At 35.9% G+C, this 17,991-nt stretch overlaps 1 protein-coding gene across 1 annotated transcript in view; it reads right to left on the bottom strand.

Annotated features, from left to right (window-relative positions):
- Nucleotides 1–17,991, bottom strand: part of TENM1 (teneurin transmembrane protein 1) — an 817,501-nt gene that overhangs the window by 182,510 nt on the left and 617,000 nt on the right. Inside the window, exons 17-19 of the mRNA XM_049767088.1 lie at nt 13,259–13,378; nt 5,074–5,335; nt 2,099–2,366 (exon numbers count right to left, since the gene is read on the bottom strand). Of these exons, the coding sequence (XP_049623045.1) occupies nt 2,099–2,366; nt 5,074–5,335; nt 13,259–13,378 (650 nt within the window). The remainder of the gene's footprint in view (nt 1–2,098; nt 2,367–5,073; nt 5,336–13,258; nt 13,379–17,991) is intronic.

Below are 17,991 nucleotides of genomic sequence, written 5' to 3'. Positions count from 1 at the left end.
CCTCATACCTTGCTCACAGTAAAGTTGCAAAATAAAGCCAACATTTGCTGCTTAAAATGTTCAAAGCACTATATGTTACCAAATCTCATTTAATCCTAATATGAAAATAAAACTACAGAAAGCACACTACTATAATTAATGAAGAGACTGTACCGCTTGAAGATTAAGTAGTTTATACAAGATTAAATATCTGGCAAGCTCGAGAAACTATTTTGCACTGAGAGAGGGACTTTGACTTGTGAATTGCTCTTAAATGCTATACTCACTGGAGTGAAGATTGAACAGAACTATAACAACTTTGATAATAGTGAGTCTAATATTACAGTTTTGCTTTCCAGTGTTTTTTTTGTACTATACAACGATTGAAAACACAAGATGATAATTTAATATGAAGCTGTAAACAAGATGAAAAACAAGTCATCACACTATGCTGTTTGAAGAGTAGAGAGTAAAGAAGTGTACATGGTATGGCAGAAATGATGAATGTAGGCATTAGTATTGCTGAATGACTATTATGGGAAGTTGAGAAACCTGGCTGAAGACTGGAAAACTAGAGTTGCTACTAACTACACTGAACAGATTATAGTGATCTTCTAGAACTATGGTTTAGCCTATGTATATGGTGAGGCCTGTTCATACAAGGATGTTGATGCTTTTGGTTAGTTTTGCTTTCTCAAATGTCTTGACAATTACTTAACCCCACCCTGGCTGGAAGTGAACCAGTACACATTCCTTGTATTCTAATAAAGGATAACATAGAGTTCATTATTGAAATATAAGAAGGTTTCTTGGGAAAGAAAGAACTACTGGTCTCTCCCTGTATATAATCTTTTCTGATTAGTGGATATTGACACACTAAAGTCTGAAAAATAGGTCAGTTACATAGGGTCTGTGCCATGAAAGACACTTCCAAGAGAGGATATGAAAACAAATATTTTCTGTAGAACTTTTAAATTAGTTTTTTCATTTGTTCAAGAATGCTTTCTGTGAGAAGGCCTAAAGGCATGTGAATCAGTGTTTCTCAATTTTGGTTCTATAGACCTATTTCAGGTGTCTTAAGAATTTTATTTTTAAATGTTTGGCATTTATATGTCTTTTTAAAGTTAGCAGAATATATATGCGTATGTATATATGTATATATATTTGTGTTTTCCTGTCTCTATCTCTCCCTCATTCTAGAAGCATCAGTACTAGATTGTTACTGTTATTTCTTAAGATAGACTATTTCTTTAGTGTTAAAGAACACGTCCTTGGGGCCGGGAAGGTGGCGCTAGAGGTAAGGTGTCTACCTTGCAAGCGCTAGCGTAGGATGGACCGCGGTTCGATCCCCCGGCGTCCCATATGGTCCCCCCAAGCCAGGGGCAATTTCTGAGCGCATAGCCAGGAGTAACCCCTGAGCATCAAACGGGTGTGGCCCAAAAAACAAAAAAACAAACAATAAAAAGAACACGTCCTTTATAAAACAATGGTAGTGTATGTGATGCAAAGTGATAACATTTCTTTCTTTTCTTTAAAACATTATTCTTACTTGAAAAAGAAAAACGTTGGTAAATCTGTCTTAGTTTCTTATTTTATAAAACACCTTTTTGTTTCAGAGAATTAAATATCTGAAAAGTGTAAGCCCAAAGGACCTCTGACAGTCCTTGGTATCTCTAAGATTTAAGTTTGAAAGTCTTGAGATAAGAGAAAATCAAAAGGACTAGGTAAAGGAGATGACTTTTTATTACACCTACTGAAGTAACAAGTTGATGGAGTCTAACCATTTTAGACATAAAAATAATAAGTGGATATACCTATAAGTTAAAATTTTCTAGTTTCTAAATGGAAATGGCAGTTTAAATGTCAAATCCAAAAACGTAGCCTAAAGAAAGCCACACCAAAGGTCATAGTAGAAAGACAATATTAAGCTTGGAAGACAGTTATGTGTCAGATTGCATGTGATCCCACCTTTACACAGTCTTCAAAGCAAAAAGCACATGTATAGGTAATTCTAAAGAAGATCAAGTCCCTTAAACATAAGAGAATATGTAATCATTCCAAATACAAATGAACATACTACTGTTTTGTGAATATAATATGTAAGATTATGTTAACATACCTAAAGCCTCTGCCAGGCCCCAAACCTTCTGTCCATAGATGTCAGTCTTATTCCAAGCAAATGTATAGACAAGATTAACTGCAGCAGGAAACCACTTCTGTGTTAGTCGCCCTTCTACAGCTACTGTGAGGTGTACTTTGATGATCCCCACAGGAATGGTTGAATGTGTCAGAAGGATCCGTAGCAGGGTTTTATATCCAGGCGTGCGACTGCTTAAGTAACTCAGTCTCACAAAGCTAGAAGGAATTGGGATCTCCTCCTGTACAACCTGAAAGTAAAACCGAAATATTGGCTCCTGTTGGAAACAATGAGGCAAGGATACAATATGCCTGATTGTCTTGATGATGCCAAATAAGAGACCTCAAACTATATATGTCTAGTAGGCATTAGTCTTATACATTTCATTATTAAATTTTGAATTAAATACTGTATTTTTATGTGGCCAATACATTTGGTCCAGTGTTTCTCACTCTTTTTTTTTCGGGCCACACCCATTTGATGCTCATGGGTTACTCCTGGCTAAGCACTCAGAAATTGCCCCAGGCTTGGGGGGACCATATGAGACACCGGGGGATAGAACCGTGGTCCTTCCTTGGCTGGCGCTTGCAAGGCAGACACCTTACCTCTAGCGCCACCTTGCCAGCCCCATTTTCTCACTTTTTATGGTCTCTTTTCAATCTTATTTTCTACCTGTGTGGACCCTATAGAATATCCCGTTAAGAAACATTAATCTAGGAACCAAAGCAGTGGTGCAAGTGGTAGAGCATTTGCCTGGTACGAGTTGACATAGGACAGACCACGGTTCAATCCCCCGGCATCCCATATAATCCCCCAAGCTGGCTGCGATTTCTGAGCACATATCCAGGAGTAACCCATGAGCATCACCGGGTGTGGCCCAACTCCCCCTAAAAAAAAGAAGCACTGATCTAACCAACCCTGAGAACTGAGGTACATATTTTCCTACCAAGAAGTACTGTGAGAAGAACAATTTCAGTGTTTTTAAACAGTGTTCCAAAAATTGTTTAGTAAGAGTTGGAAAAGATCACGCTGTTGAATGTCAAACATTTACTTCAGTGTTATGTGATCTATTAAAGGGCCCTTTCCTTACACACATATGAAGTATCATTTGGTGTGTTACATCATATAGCACAAAACCACTGCTGTTATACTTATGTAAGCTAGGCTCTCTAAGAGAGACTTCAGAAGCAGGTTCAGCAAATGATACTTTATGACAGTGTTTATAACTTCCCTAGGCTGAATCTTTATTGTTGCTCATTAATCAAGTTTTGCATATATATCTTTGTCTGGATGGCTAATGGCTGGGGGTAAGTTTTTCCAACATGGTACCTATGAGTGAGAAGCATAGAATTACTCCTCTACAAATATTATACAAAATATTAGTCCTAGAATGAAAACACCACTTGACTTCTGTGACATTCAACTTTGGAAACACAGGTGAAAAAAATAACCCATTGAACTCAATATATTTACAGCTACATGATTAGTGTAGTTATTTTTGTACCTTCACAAACTTTTAGATCAGAAACTCATCAATTCCTCATTTTTAAAACTAGTTTATATCATAGAATTGATGATTAACCCAGAGTAAGTCAGATTGTATAGATACGGTTATTTTTATGTTTAAAAAGATGTACCTTTATTTTTTATTAATTTTATGATTTAATTTATCTATATTATCTATGTGATACCAGAGCTATTGATTGGTTGTCTTTTTAAGTGGTGGCCAAAGTAAATTGGCGAAGGAAGCATGGCACTCATCATGTTAGTCTTTCATTTCCCTAAGGAAACATGCAGCATTGATCAATTTGAAAACTTCTGTGCTGAAAGAGATCCATGTTTTCTAGAGATATCTGCAAAGCTATTTGCTAGTCAAATGTATTTATTAAATAATGCTTTGTTTTTCATCCTTTCTAAGGAAAATAATAAAATTAAGGATGGTCAAATCTTTCAATGCCTTTTTTCTATAAAGCCTTTCATTAAATTATATCATCTGAGCACTTTTAATTGTTGGTTAGGATGTTGCTAGAAGGAAAAAAGGAACAATTTAATCTTGGAATGTCTATTCTTCCCATCTTGATTTTCCTTCTCAAGTTCTATATCAATATCACTTTGAGCCCATTTTCATGATTTTGATATTTATTATCATTAAAATGTTTCTACAATAGGGTGATAGAAATATTCTATGGATGTTTGAATGACTTAACAGTTACATTAAAGTATTGGATTGCTGGAGCTGGAGCAGTGGTGCAAGCAGTTAGGCATCTGCCTTGTCTGCACTAGCCTAGGATGGACCACGGTTCAATCCCCTGGCATTCCATATGGTCCCCCAAGCCAGGAACGAATTCTGAATGCATAGCTAGGAGTAACTCTTGAGTGTCACTGAGTGTGGCCCAAAATTAAAAAAAATTTTGAATTGCAAAAAAAGGAAAAAAATATTAGAAATCTTAAAATATTAATCTTGCTCTAAGTATAGAGCTTGAATAATTAGAAACACAGAAACTTTATACCATGGCCTTATGTCTGAAAACTAAGAACAATTGGACAAGGAGCTGAATAACTTCTAAGATCAAAGACAAACAACTAGACAGAAGAAAAAAATAAGATTTCTTAATGAACTTTAATTTAAGCATAAACAATTCCATTTCTTTGTTCAAAATACTATCATTATTAAAGAAGCTAGTTTTGTTCTTTAGAGAATAGTGTTCACCAGGTCAAGATTTAGGTTTGATTTTTTATGGTAGGTCATCCATCTTACTTTTTCCAGTGCCATAGATAGTATCCTAAAGCCTTGGTCAATTCTTGCACATGTGTTCAAGAAATAATATTCTTGAATTTATGACCTGACAAAAGAAAGGTGATACACTATAGGACTGACAAAATATCAGACAAAGGAATCTGGCCATTCTATATTGTTAGCACACATGGTATAATGATACTAAAAATATTGTACCCACCTGCAGCTCAGGAATAATAGTCCCCCTTTCTGGACAGGACCCTCCAAATGATGTGAGTGGTGAGGGAAGTACAATTGGGTTTGGGCTGATAAGGTTGGAGATATCACAGGTTGGTAGATCTGATACAACTCTCTGCATAGTTACTTTATCCACCACAGTAAACTGATTCCAAGGCAACCAGAGAGTCCTCTTCTCAGATAGAAAAGGAGATCGGTCAAAGATTAAGACAACAGAGATGCCACCAGTGGCTACAAGGTCAAAGCTAAAGAAAAAAGAAATAAAGTCATTTTCAGCCAATGAGCAACCGAGACAAAATAAAACGTAAAATAACAGACAATTTTTGTGCTTTTTTCCCCTTCTCCTTATGGAGCTCAGCTATACAAATATGTTTTCTTCATTTTGCAGGTTCCCTCTAGCAAAGCATTTATTCCATGGATGACTTATATTTTCTAATCAGTAGATTTCTTTAAAAATGATATATATTACTAGTTATTTACTATGATTTGGAAATCAATTTTAATTTTTCAAACAAAATCAGTCACATGTATTTCTGGAAAGCCAAGTCCTACCTTGCTGCTTCTACCTTGTGCCAGAGATAACTAAATTTTGAATATTCAGTACAGTCTTTAATTAATGCATTATTTATTCTTTTAAAAAGGTCCAATAATGTCAGAGCTTGAGAGATAGCACATGGATCCAGACAGATGTTGGTTTGAATCCTGTCATCCCATATAATACCCTGCGCCTGACAGGAGCGATTTCTGAGCACAGAGCCAAGAGTAACCCCCGAGCGCCGCCAGGTGTGACTCCAACCCTCCAAATGTCCAATAATGTAACTTGTACAAAGTTTATGCCAGGGCCTTTGTCTTGCAACTGGCTAGTCGAGGTTCAATCTCCGGTATTCCATGTATTCCCACAAGCAGTGTCAGGAGTGATTCTTGAATGCATAGCCAGGAGTGAGCCCTAAATATCAGCAGATATTGGCCAAAAACAAACAAAAAATGTGGATGCTGAAAGGTTTCTTCTTGTTTTGACTCCTAAACAATATATCAGAAATATAATGGTGTCATTGAGTATTTGGGCAACCAGAAGATGAAAACTGATGAGTGAAATTTAACTGAAAGATACTAAGCTTGGGGCCGGAAAGATGACATGGAGGTAAGGCGTTTGCCTTTCATGCAGAAGGAAGGTGGTTTGAATCCCGGCATCCCATATGGTCCCCTGTGCCTGCCAGGGGCGATTTCTGAACGTAGAGCCAGGAGTAACCCCTGAGCGCTGCTGGGTGTGACCCCAAAACCAAAAAAAAAGATACTAAGCTTGACTGTCGTAGTGACTGCAGTGAAGGCAGCCAAATAGGATTCTATCTGTGGTACCCAATAAAATCCCTAGTGCCCAGATAGAAATGATCCCTGAGCACAAAGCCCAAATTGACACCATGTGTAAACTCCAATGTCTGGCTGCACTTTTTTTTTTCGTTTTTGTTTAGAGCCACACCCGAGAGTGCTCAGGGGTTACTCCTGGCTCTGCTCTCAGAAATCTCACCTGGAAAACTCATAGGACCATATGGGTTGCCGGGAATCTAAACCGGGTCAGTTCCAGATCTGCCTCATGCAAGGCAAATGCCTTACCAGCTGTGCTATAGCTCTGCCTCATACTGTTACTTTTTATTCAAATTAAACTATTGATCTAGGATTTCTGGCTCGCTCTGGAATGACTTTTGGTTTCCTTTGGTAAGTATGTCTGGAATGAACTCTGTCGACTTCTGTTGATGTCACCTTCTTATCTATGTGTATGAAAGACTACCTCATCTGTAAAGCAAGTCTATTTCCCAATGTGAGAAATAATTCTGAAAGTATTAAACATTTTATACAAGATGGTAAATTATTGTCATTATATCTTAAAATATATAATAAAGGACAATTTGGTGCTCCTTTATTCAGAGCAACTTAATTTTACCGGAGAGATATGTAAGCAATTTTCTACATTATATGTCATTCCAAAAAACATGTTTTATATGATAAAATGCCCGATTGGTGAATAAGACTTACTTATGGACATCTCACCACTTCTTTCATATGACATCTATTACAGTATTATCAATATTGTCTTGTTGCAGAAATCTTCTAGATAAAGATAAATGGATGGTGACAAAGGATAGCTAATACTGTATTTTTGTACTGCTTTTCAGTGAAGCAATTGTAATAGTAAGCAGGATTTTAAGAACTGCATTAGCTATGGAAAATAACTTAGAGTTTTAAAACTAAAACCCAAGCATCTTATGGTTTAAGACAGAGAGGATGGATTCATAGTAGAGGAACTGTGTAGGACAAATATAGTATGTGTGGGAAATCCTACATTACTTGTCAAACACTGAGTTTTCTTCTAACTTACACTCTTCATTGATTTTACTATTTTCTTGGCCAATTGTATTTGCTTGACCCAAACATAAGCTCTTGACTATTTAAAGTGGAAATGTTAGTTTATTTGAAAATAAAAGCAAGCACAAACTAAAATAATAAAGTATCCAAATATATTATATATACCCATGACTTATTCTTTAATTATAGAAAGATTAAGAAGTCAGGGTAAGCTTTCAATATCCTTTTGGCTTCATACATGTGGGAGACTGCTCTAGCCTGCACAAAATGGATGCTATCAACCTTAGCCTCTATCTCTGTGGAAAGTTCCACTGAGCTGCATACGTGACTGTCGGCAGGTTCCTAGCCCATGAGCAAATAGGAAATCTTGCAACAACATAGCCCCTTGTACTAACCATAGGGCCATGAGGCCAGGGACAAGATAATATTTCCTTATATGTCTCTGATTCCGGTTGAGCTAAAGATTGCTAGGATCAGTCATTGAGTCATGCCTTCCCCTTTTTCCTTTCCCACCTCCTTTGGGCTGTGCTTAACAAGGCACACTCTATCCTTTTTCCCTTTTTGGCCAAATACCTGTAGTAAGCATATAATTGGTGAAAAGCTTGTTTGAATTGACCAATGCTTGTATGCCCCATAAGTTTAATGTTTAGTACCTTTATTCATTTTTGGTTATGTGCCTATGCTTGGAATATAATTGGATAAGAGATGGTTTGGAATGACCAATAGTTTTTGAGACATACTTCCCCTTGTGTAAAAAATATATATAAGCGCTTGCCTGCTTAATAAATTGCCTTTGATCAGATAAAAAGACTTAGGCCTTCTTTCTAACCTCTACAGATTTTTCCCACAGATATTTCGGATTGTGTCAGCTTCAGTGAACCCACGAATAAGTTGCGGCATTCATCCCCTTCACCCTGTTGGCCGGGGTCCCCAGAAAGTCGCACATACATACCTGTGTTTGAATCTTAGCTCCAATATGTTAATTTTGTGTTTGGGGGCTAATTATTTATCTCCTATGAGCTTTAGTTTCCTAGTTAATAATATAGGCTAATATGATCTCTCAATTACTCCTGTATGTTATTAAATGAGATTAAAATATAAGGGTAAGGATGGGGTCAGGGCCAAGTGGTCTCAGGCACACTGGTGGTGTTAAAAAGGACAGAACTAAATATTCAAGCCAAAGGAAACAGCAATGGAATCAAGAGACCCAAACTTTAACAATCTAAACTTAAACTTTGCCTGTTTTACTGGCAGGAGGGGGTCCGGGAGTGGTATAGAATGCATTTGGGGAACTTTGGTGGAGGGAGGTCGACACTGGTGATGGGAGGCCCTGATTCATTGTATGTCTGAAACCCAACTATAAATTAACTTTGTAAATCATAATGGTTTCAATAAAATAAGATTTAAAATATAAGGGTAATTTATCTTCCTATCTTAAGATGAGAAAGAGATGTAATAATGTAACAGAAGTAAGGGCTTTGGGTATATTGGTGATCTGGGAAAGTGGTATAGCTATGCATCTGAAGAACAGACTCAATAACACTGAAAACACAAAATCTAAGCTGTAACCACCATACTTTGAAACGTGCCTCTCAAAGTGGCAGGAAGGGGGTATGAGGGATGAAAGAATATGGAAATATTGGTGGAAAGGAGTTGACACTGGTGATGGAATTAGTGTTGGAAACACAGTTCTTTAAATTACATTTTAAATGTAAAGGTCAAATACATATTAGATACTAAAATATGGTGACTTTCCAGAATATAAGGCATCTACCTTGCATGTACCTAGCCAAGATTTTATCCCTGGCACCACATATTGTCCATAAGGTTTCATTAGGAATGATCGCTAAACAGAGAAGCAGGAGTAAGCACTAAATATTCATGGGTGTGCCTCCCAAAACCATAACCAAACCGAAAAACATAGTAGTTTTCTTCTCACAGATGTCCTCATCCAAAAAGTTGAAAGATATTAAGAAAAAATCAAAAGTATCTCTGAGGAAAAAGGAATCTGTCTCAAGACTGCAGTATCAACTCTTTCTTATGAGGGTCCAGTCTGCAGTCTAATCTCAATTTTTTATTATTGCCAATTCTCACATGATATAAGCCAATTTATTTAAATATATTTATACAAATGCATATATACACGCCTATATATATATTTACACACATAAAAGTTCATACATGTGCACGCACAGTCTGGTTCTATTTATCTTTTTTTTGTCTTTGTACCATACGCAGTTGTGCGAAGAGCTTAGAGCAAAGGGCTTACTCCTGATTATGTGTTCAGGGAGAGGTCCTAGTAGGGCTTGAGGACCATAAATAGCGCTAGGGATCAAATTCAAGGTGGCTCAATGTAAGGCAAATGCCCGATTTGCTCTATCATCTCTCTGGTCCAAAACTTGTTCAATTATTTTATTTGTTCCTTTTAGGTCATGCTTCTCATGACTAGATACTGGTTTTTCAATCAGTGCTGACTCCTAGTGGGTTTAGGGGACAATAAGAAGATGCTTGGCATCTAACCCAGGCCATAAGCTTGCAAGGGAAGTGTCTTACCCACAGTAGCTTCAAAAAGATACTATTTTTGGTAAAATAGTAAAACACTGATCTATTTCATGTATTCCCTTATTATTGCAAACAGTAAACACTGTTCAGCCCATTCATTAATTGTCATGGAGCTAGATAGTGAACCTATGAGAAAAAAATCCATTGTAATGCAACTAAAAATGTTCTTTGAATGGTTAATTTTGGGGGAACATATTCTACCAAATACAGTCTCAATTGGCATGGGTCATTGAGTTCAAGTTATAAAGCCATATCAAGATGAGTATAAATGATACAAAAGTAAGGACTTATTTCTGTGGAGACTACTACTAATTCTAATAGATCAGAAGGAAGATTATTAAAACCTATGCAGAATGTGTATGTCTGTCTTAGGCTGTTCATAAATATCCCCAAGAAAGTCTTGTCTTGCAGAACTCTTTAATTTCTCAATGTCTTTCAAAATTTTTTCTTTTTTTTTCTTGGTTTGGGGGCCACACCTGGTGGCGCTCAGGGGTTACTCCTGGCTCTGCTCTCAGAAATTGCTCCAGGCAGGCCAGGGGACCATGTTGTATTCTGAAATCAAACCCGGGTCTGTCTCAGGTTGGCTGTGTGCAAGGCAAACATCCTATCACTGTGTTATCTTTTCAGCCTATCCCATTACATTTTTTTAATTTTTATTTTCATCATAATGGCTTACATATCTTTCACAGTAGTATTTTAGGTACATATTAACATTGAATGAGGGGAATCACCAAATTTGTCCTTCCCCCATCCCAGTTCCCTTTCTGCAACCCATATACTCCACCATCACCCCCTGGCTGCTTGAGTAGGTGGTCCCCTCTTTGTCTAGCTTACTCTTAATGATCATATATCTGTTTGGTCCTGGAACCCTCCCTTGTTTCCCCCTCTATTTAAGAGACAGAGCTAGATTAATCCGGTTATGTGGTTTTGTTTGAAGAAAATGGAATTTTAGTGTTCATTTCTGCTACTAATTTCAAACTCTCTAGAATATTTTGCCCTCTGGTGTGTCATAAATTCTTTATAGCATATTTACTCTATCTATGGTAGAAACAGGTAGAAAAATGGAAAATCTCATAATATTGCCACGTTGTTTCCAAAAGGTGACAGTGGTTCAGTATGACTGACATTTGGGGCAAATAATTTGAATGTATACACACTTATGACACTTAATTGTAATTTTAGTGTTAAAGTGTACTATGACTGCTTTCTGTGTTACTATTTGTTTTGACAAGGTTGGGTTGTGGCACTTGCTTTAAAATCGAAAACATAAAAATAACAATGAAAAGGTCCTTGTTTAATATTTTGTATAACCTGGAATCAGCAACTTTAAAAATTAACGCTCCTTTCAAGACTTATAAACTTGCTAAGATTTGTTATTAGTTTATGTATAACAAATCACCAAAATCTTTGTAACATAAGTGACATTATCTGAGGGTCCATTATTTTCCCATGAAAAGCCAAATATCCCTAATGAAATATTTTATTTAAATAAAATATTTTAAAAGAAACACTTCTTTCTCAAATTCTGGCAAGGGAGAAGCTAAGTTTTGTTTGTTTGTTTTTCATTTGGTAGTTTTTATTTACATTTTTAACTTAAAGCATTGTGAATTACAAATTTATTTATAGTTTTTAGTTTTAGACATGCAACACCAATCCCACCACCAATGTCAACCTGCCCCCACCAATGTTCCTAGAGGCTAGATTTTTGTACCAGTTACTGATGAGTGAGTGACCAAAATTCCATTATTCAATATAATTGGGAAAAAGGTTCATTTGAATGAGTAGAGAACTCCAATTATAGAATACTTAAAAGGAAATGTTTTTATATATTCAGACTATTTATACAGAGCTGTTTTGCTAGCTTGTTTGAACAAATAGTTGGTAGTTAATAATTAACAATATAATTTACATAAAAATAATTTGTATGATTCATTAAAATCTTAAAAATCGTTTATTTTCTTAAGAACTTTAGAACTTCCTTATTAGCAACTTTAACTAATTTTTTCCTAAGCACTTTCTTGACAGGCAGTTAGAAAAATAAATTCAGCATAGATCAAGTTGAACAATTAGCAATTCCGAAGTGGTTAGGACTTGATTGTAGGTCCTTGAAATAAGATACTTCCTCACACTGTGAAAAAACTCCAAGCCAACAAGTCTCTATGTGATTTAAAGTAGCTTGTTACTGATGGGACATTTTTGAGGGTAGCCACCTGGAAACTAGGGCATTTCAAGGTCATTGCTAAAACAAACGTTCCTGAGAATAATAAAGGGATATTTTATAGTGGGACACATGGGCCTATTAATTAAAATATTCTGAAAAAAATCCACCTAAATGACAGCAACAAAAATGATAAAATGAATAAGGATGAAAACATACCTAATGCTGCTGCTTCCATTGAACATTGAGAAGCCATTTAAGAGCAGCTAGGTAGTTAGTATTTAAGATAAAATTGGGCCTGGAGGCGCGTTTGGGTACAGCGGCGTTTGCCTTGCAAGCAGCCGATTGAGGACCAAAGGTGGTTGGTTCGAATCCCGGTGTCCCATATGGTCCCCCATGCCTGCCAGGAGCTGTTTCTGAGCAGACAGCCAGGAGTAACCCCTGAGCGCCGGGTGTGACCCAAAAAACAAAACAAAACAAAACAAAAAGACATGAGCATTACCACATGTAACCCTAAAATCAAAACCAGGTTTGACAAAAAAAAAAAAAGATAAAATCACATAGTTTGTAGTATCTATGTAAAAATTTACTACATATCATTGCAAATAAAGTACCCCAGACCCTATAAACGTAGACACTATTGAAACCATATCACCAAAGCTCCAATTATATCATTCCAGAGAAATAATACAAATGTGGTTGAATTATGTATTTTTGAAAGAAATATTTTGGACATAGTGATTTAAAAATGATTTCGAGGCATTAATAAGGAGAATAGCCTAAAAATGCCATGATTCCCTTTTGTTACCTGCATTGTTATCTCATTCACTATTGAAAATAAAATTATCAATGGGAATAGATAAAGTCTAGAAACTTTCCATGTGGTCAAGAATTCAAGGCAACTCAAATGAAGAGTTAGAAGAGCAATTTGGCTTGATTTTGATGGGGATCAGACGTTGAGATACAATTGATTCATGCATTCTTTTTCAATGACTTTGAGATACAAGTGATGCATGTAGTCATTGTTAGTAATCAGCATTTCCACCAACCTCCACCCCAAGAGTAATCATATACAGTAAAGCTCTACCTTCCATCCTGGCGGCTGATGGTATATCCATAATCGCTGTGATGCAAGAAACTAACGTTCACCCCTACTAGAGGTGTTCCATCAGCTGCCACTACTTGACCTCGAATCACACAAGCACGCCTGCAACAGAAGATCAAAAGTCAATGTATTAAAGCATGTTGAAATTATATTCTAAGTAAGTTTGAGAAAATTTGGAAAACACTGAAGTCTAACACAAAATTGTCAATAACTAACAGCATTTGTGGGTATGTATACTAGGGTTTTTTTTTCCATAACCAGTGGAACTCAGCCATTACTCCTGGATCTGAGATTAGACTATATGGGTGCCAGGGATTGAACCCTGGTCAGCCACATGCAAGGCAATGTCCTATGTATTGCTAGCTATCCTAGCTATTGCTCAGGCATTGTATATATATCATTTTTACCTTTCAGAATGGGAATTATGCTTGGTATAGTTCTGCATTGTGATATTAAAATCATATTATTAATATTGTCATTAAAATTCATTAATACATAAATTTGCTTATTATATAAAGGTTAACATAATTAGACTTAAAAATCCCATAACTTTTCTGCATTAGATTTATTACTTACCTGAGTTGGGAAGAATATTTTTCTCTTACAAAATTAATTAGATTTATTAAAATACAAGTACATTTTAGCTATGACTATATTGCTTTCTAAACACCTCGCTCCAAGTTCCTGACTTTCTCTTCAGAAGTAATCAGCAATATAATCTCGTGTGAATTTTCTATGCATTTACACACATACACACATACATAAAATCTTTTGATACATATATTGCCAAATTGCTTTTTCTAGAAAAACAATTAAAAACCAAAGCAAAACCCACAGACGTGGTGTTTGGGTAAATTTTAAGAGTTAAAGACTGTGAAAGGCACATGATCCTTAACAAATGTACCCCGTTTCCCTTAAGTTTATCTCTCGCAGACACATTGGCAGACAGAGTCCATTAAATCAAATATACTTTTATCTTTAATCTGGTTGACAAGTACTAACAAATTTTAAAAGGCTGGCAGTTGTGAAGAAATCCTGAGCAAATCCAAGCAAAGATATTTCTTTGATTTGCTGTTCACTGTTATTGGGATTTGGGGCACTTCATTTTTTAAAATTTAATAATACAGAATCTAATCCAAGTCATGGCATCCTTGACTTCTACAACATGCATTTTATAGCTTAAACTAGTAGGATTGAAGAAAGTTGAGGAAATTAAATGTTCTTCCCTAAAGCACCAACACTGTAGTTTTTTCAAATGTAGTGTACAGGGTATATAGGGAAGCTGGATATTGAGTAAAAAGGGAACAGGTTCTAATGATAAATAACTAATTAAAAATAAATTTAAAATGGCAGGGTCAAAGATAGCAAAGCAGCCTGACTGCTGTACTCTAACAGTTGACCTGGGTTTAATACCTGGAACCCCATAAATTTCCCTGAGTATACCAGGAGTAATTCCTGAATACAGAACCAGGAATAACCACCAGGTGTGACACCCAGATCAGAAAAAATAACATGACATGACTTAATGTGAAATAATAATAATGTAAATAATGTAAAATAGTGTGACCTGACTTAATGTCACACAACATAGCATAGCATAGTGTAACGTAATGTAGCGTAGCATAACATAGCATAAAATAACATCAAATAAAATCAAGTCAAATAAAGGGGTCATGTTATTTTGTGACAACGTAAGTTTTGAAAGTTATTTTATGGCACTTTATATTTTTCAAATAAAACAAGAAAGTTGAGGCACTATAAGAGTTCATGGTCACAAGGATCATTCGAGAGAGAAAAATGTATTTGAAAAAGCAATATAGTTACAAGTGAAATTTATATTTTATGTTTTATAGAAAATTAACTTCACTACAAATTTTATAACAATCAGAGGAATGTTTTATGAAATATGCCAATAGGCTATATCCTAGACTATGTATAGTCTCACAACAGAAACTGAAAATAATTAAAGTTATATTAAAGATAAGTCAGTACAAAAAATTTTTTTTTTGGTTTTTCGGGCCACACCCGTGATGCTCAGGGGTTACTCCTGGCTAAGCGCTCAGAAATTGCCCCTGGCTTGGGGGGACCATATGGGACGCCAGGGGATCTAACCGCGGTCCTTCCTTGGCTAGCGCTTGCAAGTTAGGCACCTTACCTCTAGCGCCACCTCGCCGGCCCCCCAGTACAAATTTTTCTAATTCTTTTGTGTATTGGGCTCAGAACAAGATTTCTGGTTCTGATATAAATCAGTTGCCGCTTTCTTTCCAATAAAATATGAATTTTGCAAATTATAGATCTGAATGGCATGGAAATAGCCTGTTGGTCTTTTTTGTGTTTTATTGTATGATACATTTTAATTGAATAACCACGAGATACAACTACAAATTTATTAATGATTGAGTTTTAGCCATACAGTGTTCAACCCCTATCCCTTCAGCAGTGCACATTTCCCATTACTAATGTGTCCAATTTCCCTCCCACCTTCCTCACAACATGCCCTTTTGCCTGCCTCTGGGGCAGACATATTTCTTCTATCTCTCTTTTTCCATTTTTCTTTGCAGGCACTGTGTTTTGCAATATTGATAATGAATATTATTCTCCTTTCAGCACCTAGTTCTTGTCCATAGTGGTCATAGTGGTCCCTTCTCTGCCCGAACTGCATTCTTCTGCTCTTTTTGGCAAACTGGTTAAAAATTGCTTCCTGTGCTTATGGCCTTTGGGAGGGGTGTTAGGAAAATGATATAAAATTGAAAAAGTTCTATTAGTTAGCAAGGTGGTCTTTACATCAATCATGGTTACCTGGAACATCACTAATTTCTTATGGACAATTATGTATTCATTTTATTTGTTCACGTTAGTTCAGACATTGTGTGTTCTCACAGCTTAATGCTTAATGCTTAATCATTTTAGTTCTTATATTATAACGCTTAGTTGTTATTATTTGCTCATATTTTATGACAGCCACGGACCTGCCTTTCTTGTTTCATTTCCCATACAGTTTATATTTATGAAGAATCTAAGCCAGTGAGTCAAAGTCTCATTAAAGTAATCGTAATTCTGTACATTTTTGTTGAACTCTATGATTTCTTCACATTGTATCTCATTCTGAGTAGACTTGTCTTTTGAATCTTGTGCTTTTTAATTTTTCTCATAATTTATGAAGCACACATATTTGGATTTTATGAAAGTAATCAACGTCATCATTATTAAAAGCATTATCTATCTGTTCTCATTCATTTCACTCTTAGTTATTAATAAATAATGTCAAGACTTGTCTTTCAACTCCCCTGTTTTTATTCCTCATATTTTATGATACAAATAAACTTACGGCATATGATAAATCCTCATAAAACTTATTTGTTCTATATTTACTAGCACTTAACTGTCTTTGTAATGTAGAAGATTAAATGATATCCTATGTTTTCCTATATCTTGCTGCACTTGCTTCCATTATTTACACACTCAACATCATTCATTTTTTACAAAAAAAACCTTATAGCTCCTTATTTCTCGAGTTACTATAATTTTGATCAGTATCAATCTGTGCCAGTGTAAATTGTCTAAATTTTAGGATAGAATTAATGTAGTATTTTAAACAATTCAGTAATATTGATTGGCACTGCGTGAAGATGTCTAGAGAACAAATACATCCAAGCAAACTTTTCATTTCCAAAAGGAAGTTTCTAAGTCTACTTGCTTCCCCAAGTTTCCCACTTCCATACAGTTCTTACAAAGTCTATATATTGCATATAGCACTATATGTCATTCAGTCATACATTCTTTTACTTTGTGTACACTCTCATACTCAGTTGTATGCAATCCCATTTTGTTGAGTGCCATAGACATGACTGTGGTAGCCTTGTAATTACTATTTTTATTGTAGTTGTAGATTTGTGTTTGTTTTTATGATGCATACAGTTAAATGTATAGTTTATTACTCAATAATACAGTATTTTCTTATTATGCTTCACATATCCAAGGTAACCTATATAATTTACATTTTATTAGGTTAGTGGCTTGCAGTAGTAGTGAGGTACATATCTCTTTTTTTTTTTGTTTTTTTTGGGCCACACCCATTTGATGTTCAGGGGTTACTCCTGGCTAAGCACTCAGAAATTGCCCCTGGCTTGGTGGGACCATATTGGACACCGGGGGATCAAACTGTGGTCCTTCCTTGGCTAGCGCTTGCAAGGCAGACATCTTACCTCTAGTGCCACCTTGCCAGCCCCAAGGTACTTATCTCTTTTGTAGTACTATAATCCTAATTTTTGTTTTTATTTCATAATCTCCATTGAGGTATCCTCCAGGAAAGCTTCAGTATTTTTTAAATCTTCATTCACCAACGAAACGAGACAGATATCCTTGGCCTTTCTTAGGAAGATACTTGCACCAGTATTTTTATTCCACATCAAGGTACCTTCTATGTGAGTACCAGTTCCTCCAGGACCTGAAGCTTTTCATTGAAATAATACGAAGATTTCTCCTGAAGCTTAAAAACCAGATAATAGAGGCCATTGTCTGGAATTTTTCCAATCTGGCCCTTCACCTGTGTATAGTATGTGTGTGCAGTGTGATTTTTAGCAAGGCTGTGTGCTGTGGTTTCAATGACATATTCTATAGTTTTCATCTTTGCTTGGGGCTTTCTTTTGATTTAGGGATATGGATAGGATTATTTTGTTTTATTGGAGCTTAAAAAAAAGAATCTCTTATTGCTT

The sequence above is a fragment of the Suncus etruscus genome, chromosome X (genome assembly GCF_024139225.1).
Source record: "Suncus etruscus isolate mSunEtr1 chromosome X, mSunEtr1.pri.cur, whole genome shotgun sequence".
In the NCBI taxonomy this organism is placed as follows: domain Eukaryota; kingdom Metazoa; phylum Chordata; class Mammalia; order Eulipotyphla; family Soricidae; genus Suncus; species Suncus etruscus.
Note: the sequence above shows the minus strand (reverse complement) of the source record. Positions and strands in the feature narration are given on the sequence as shown.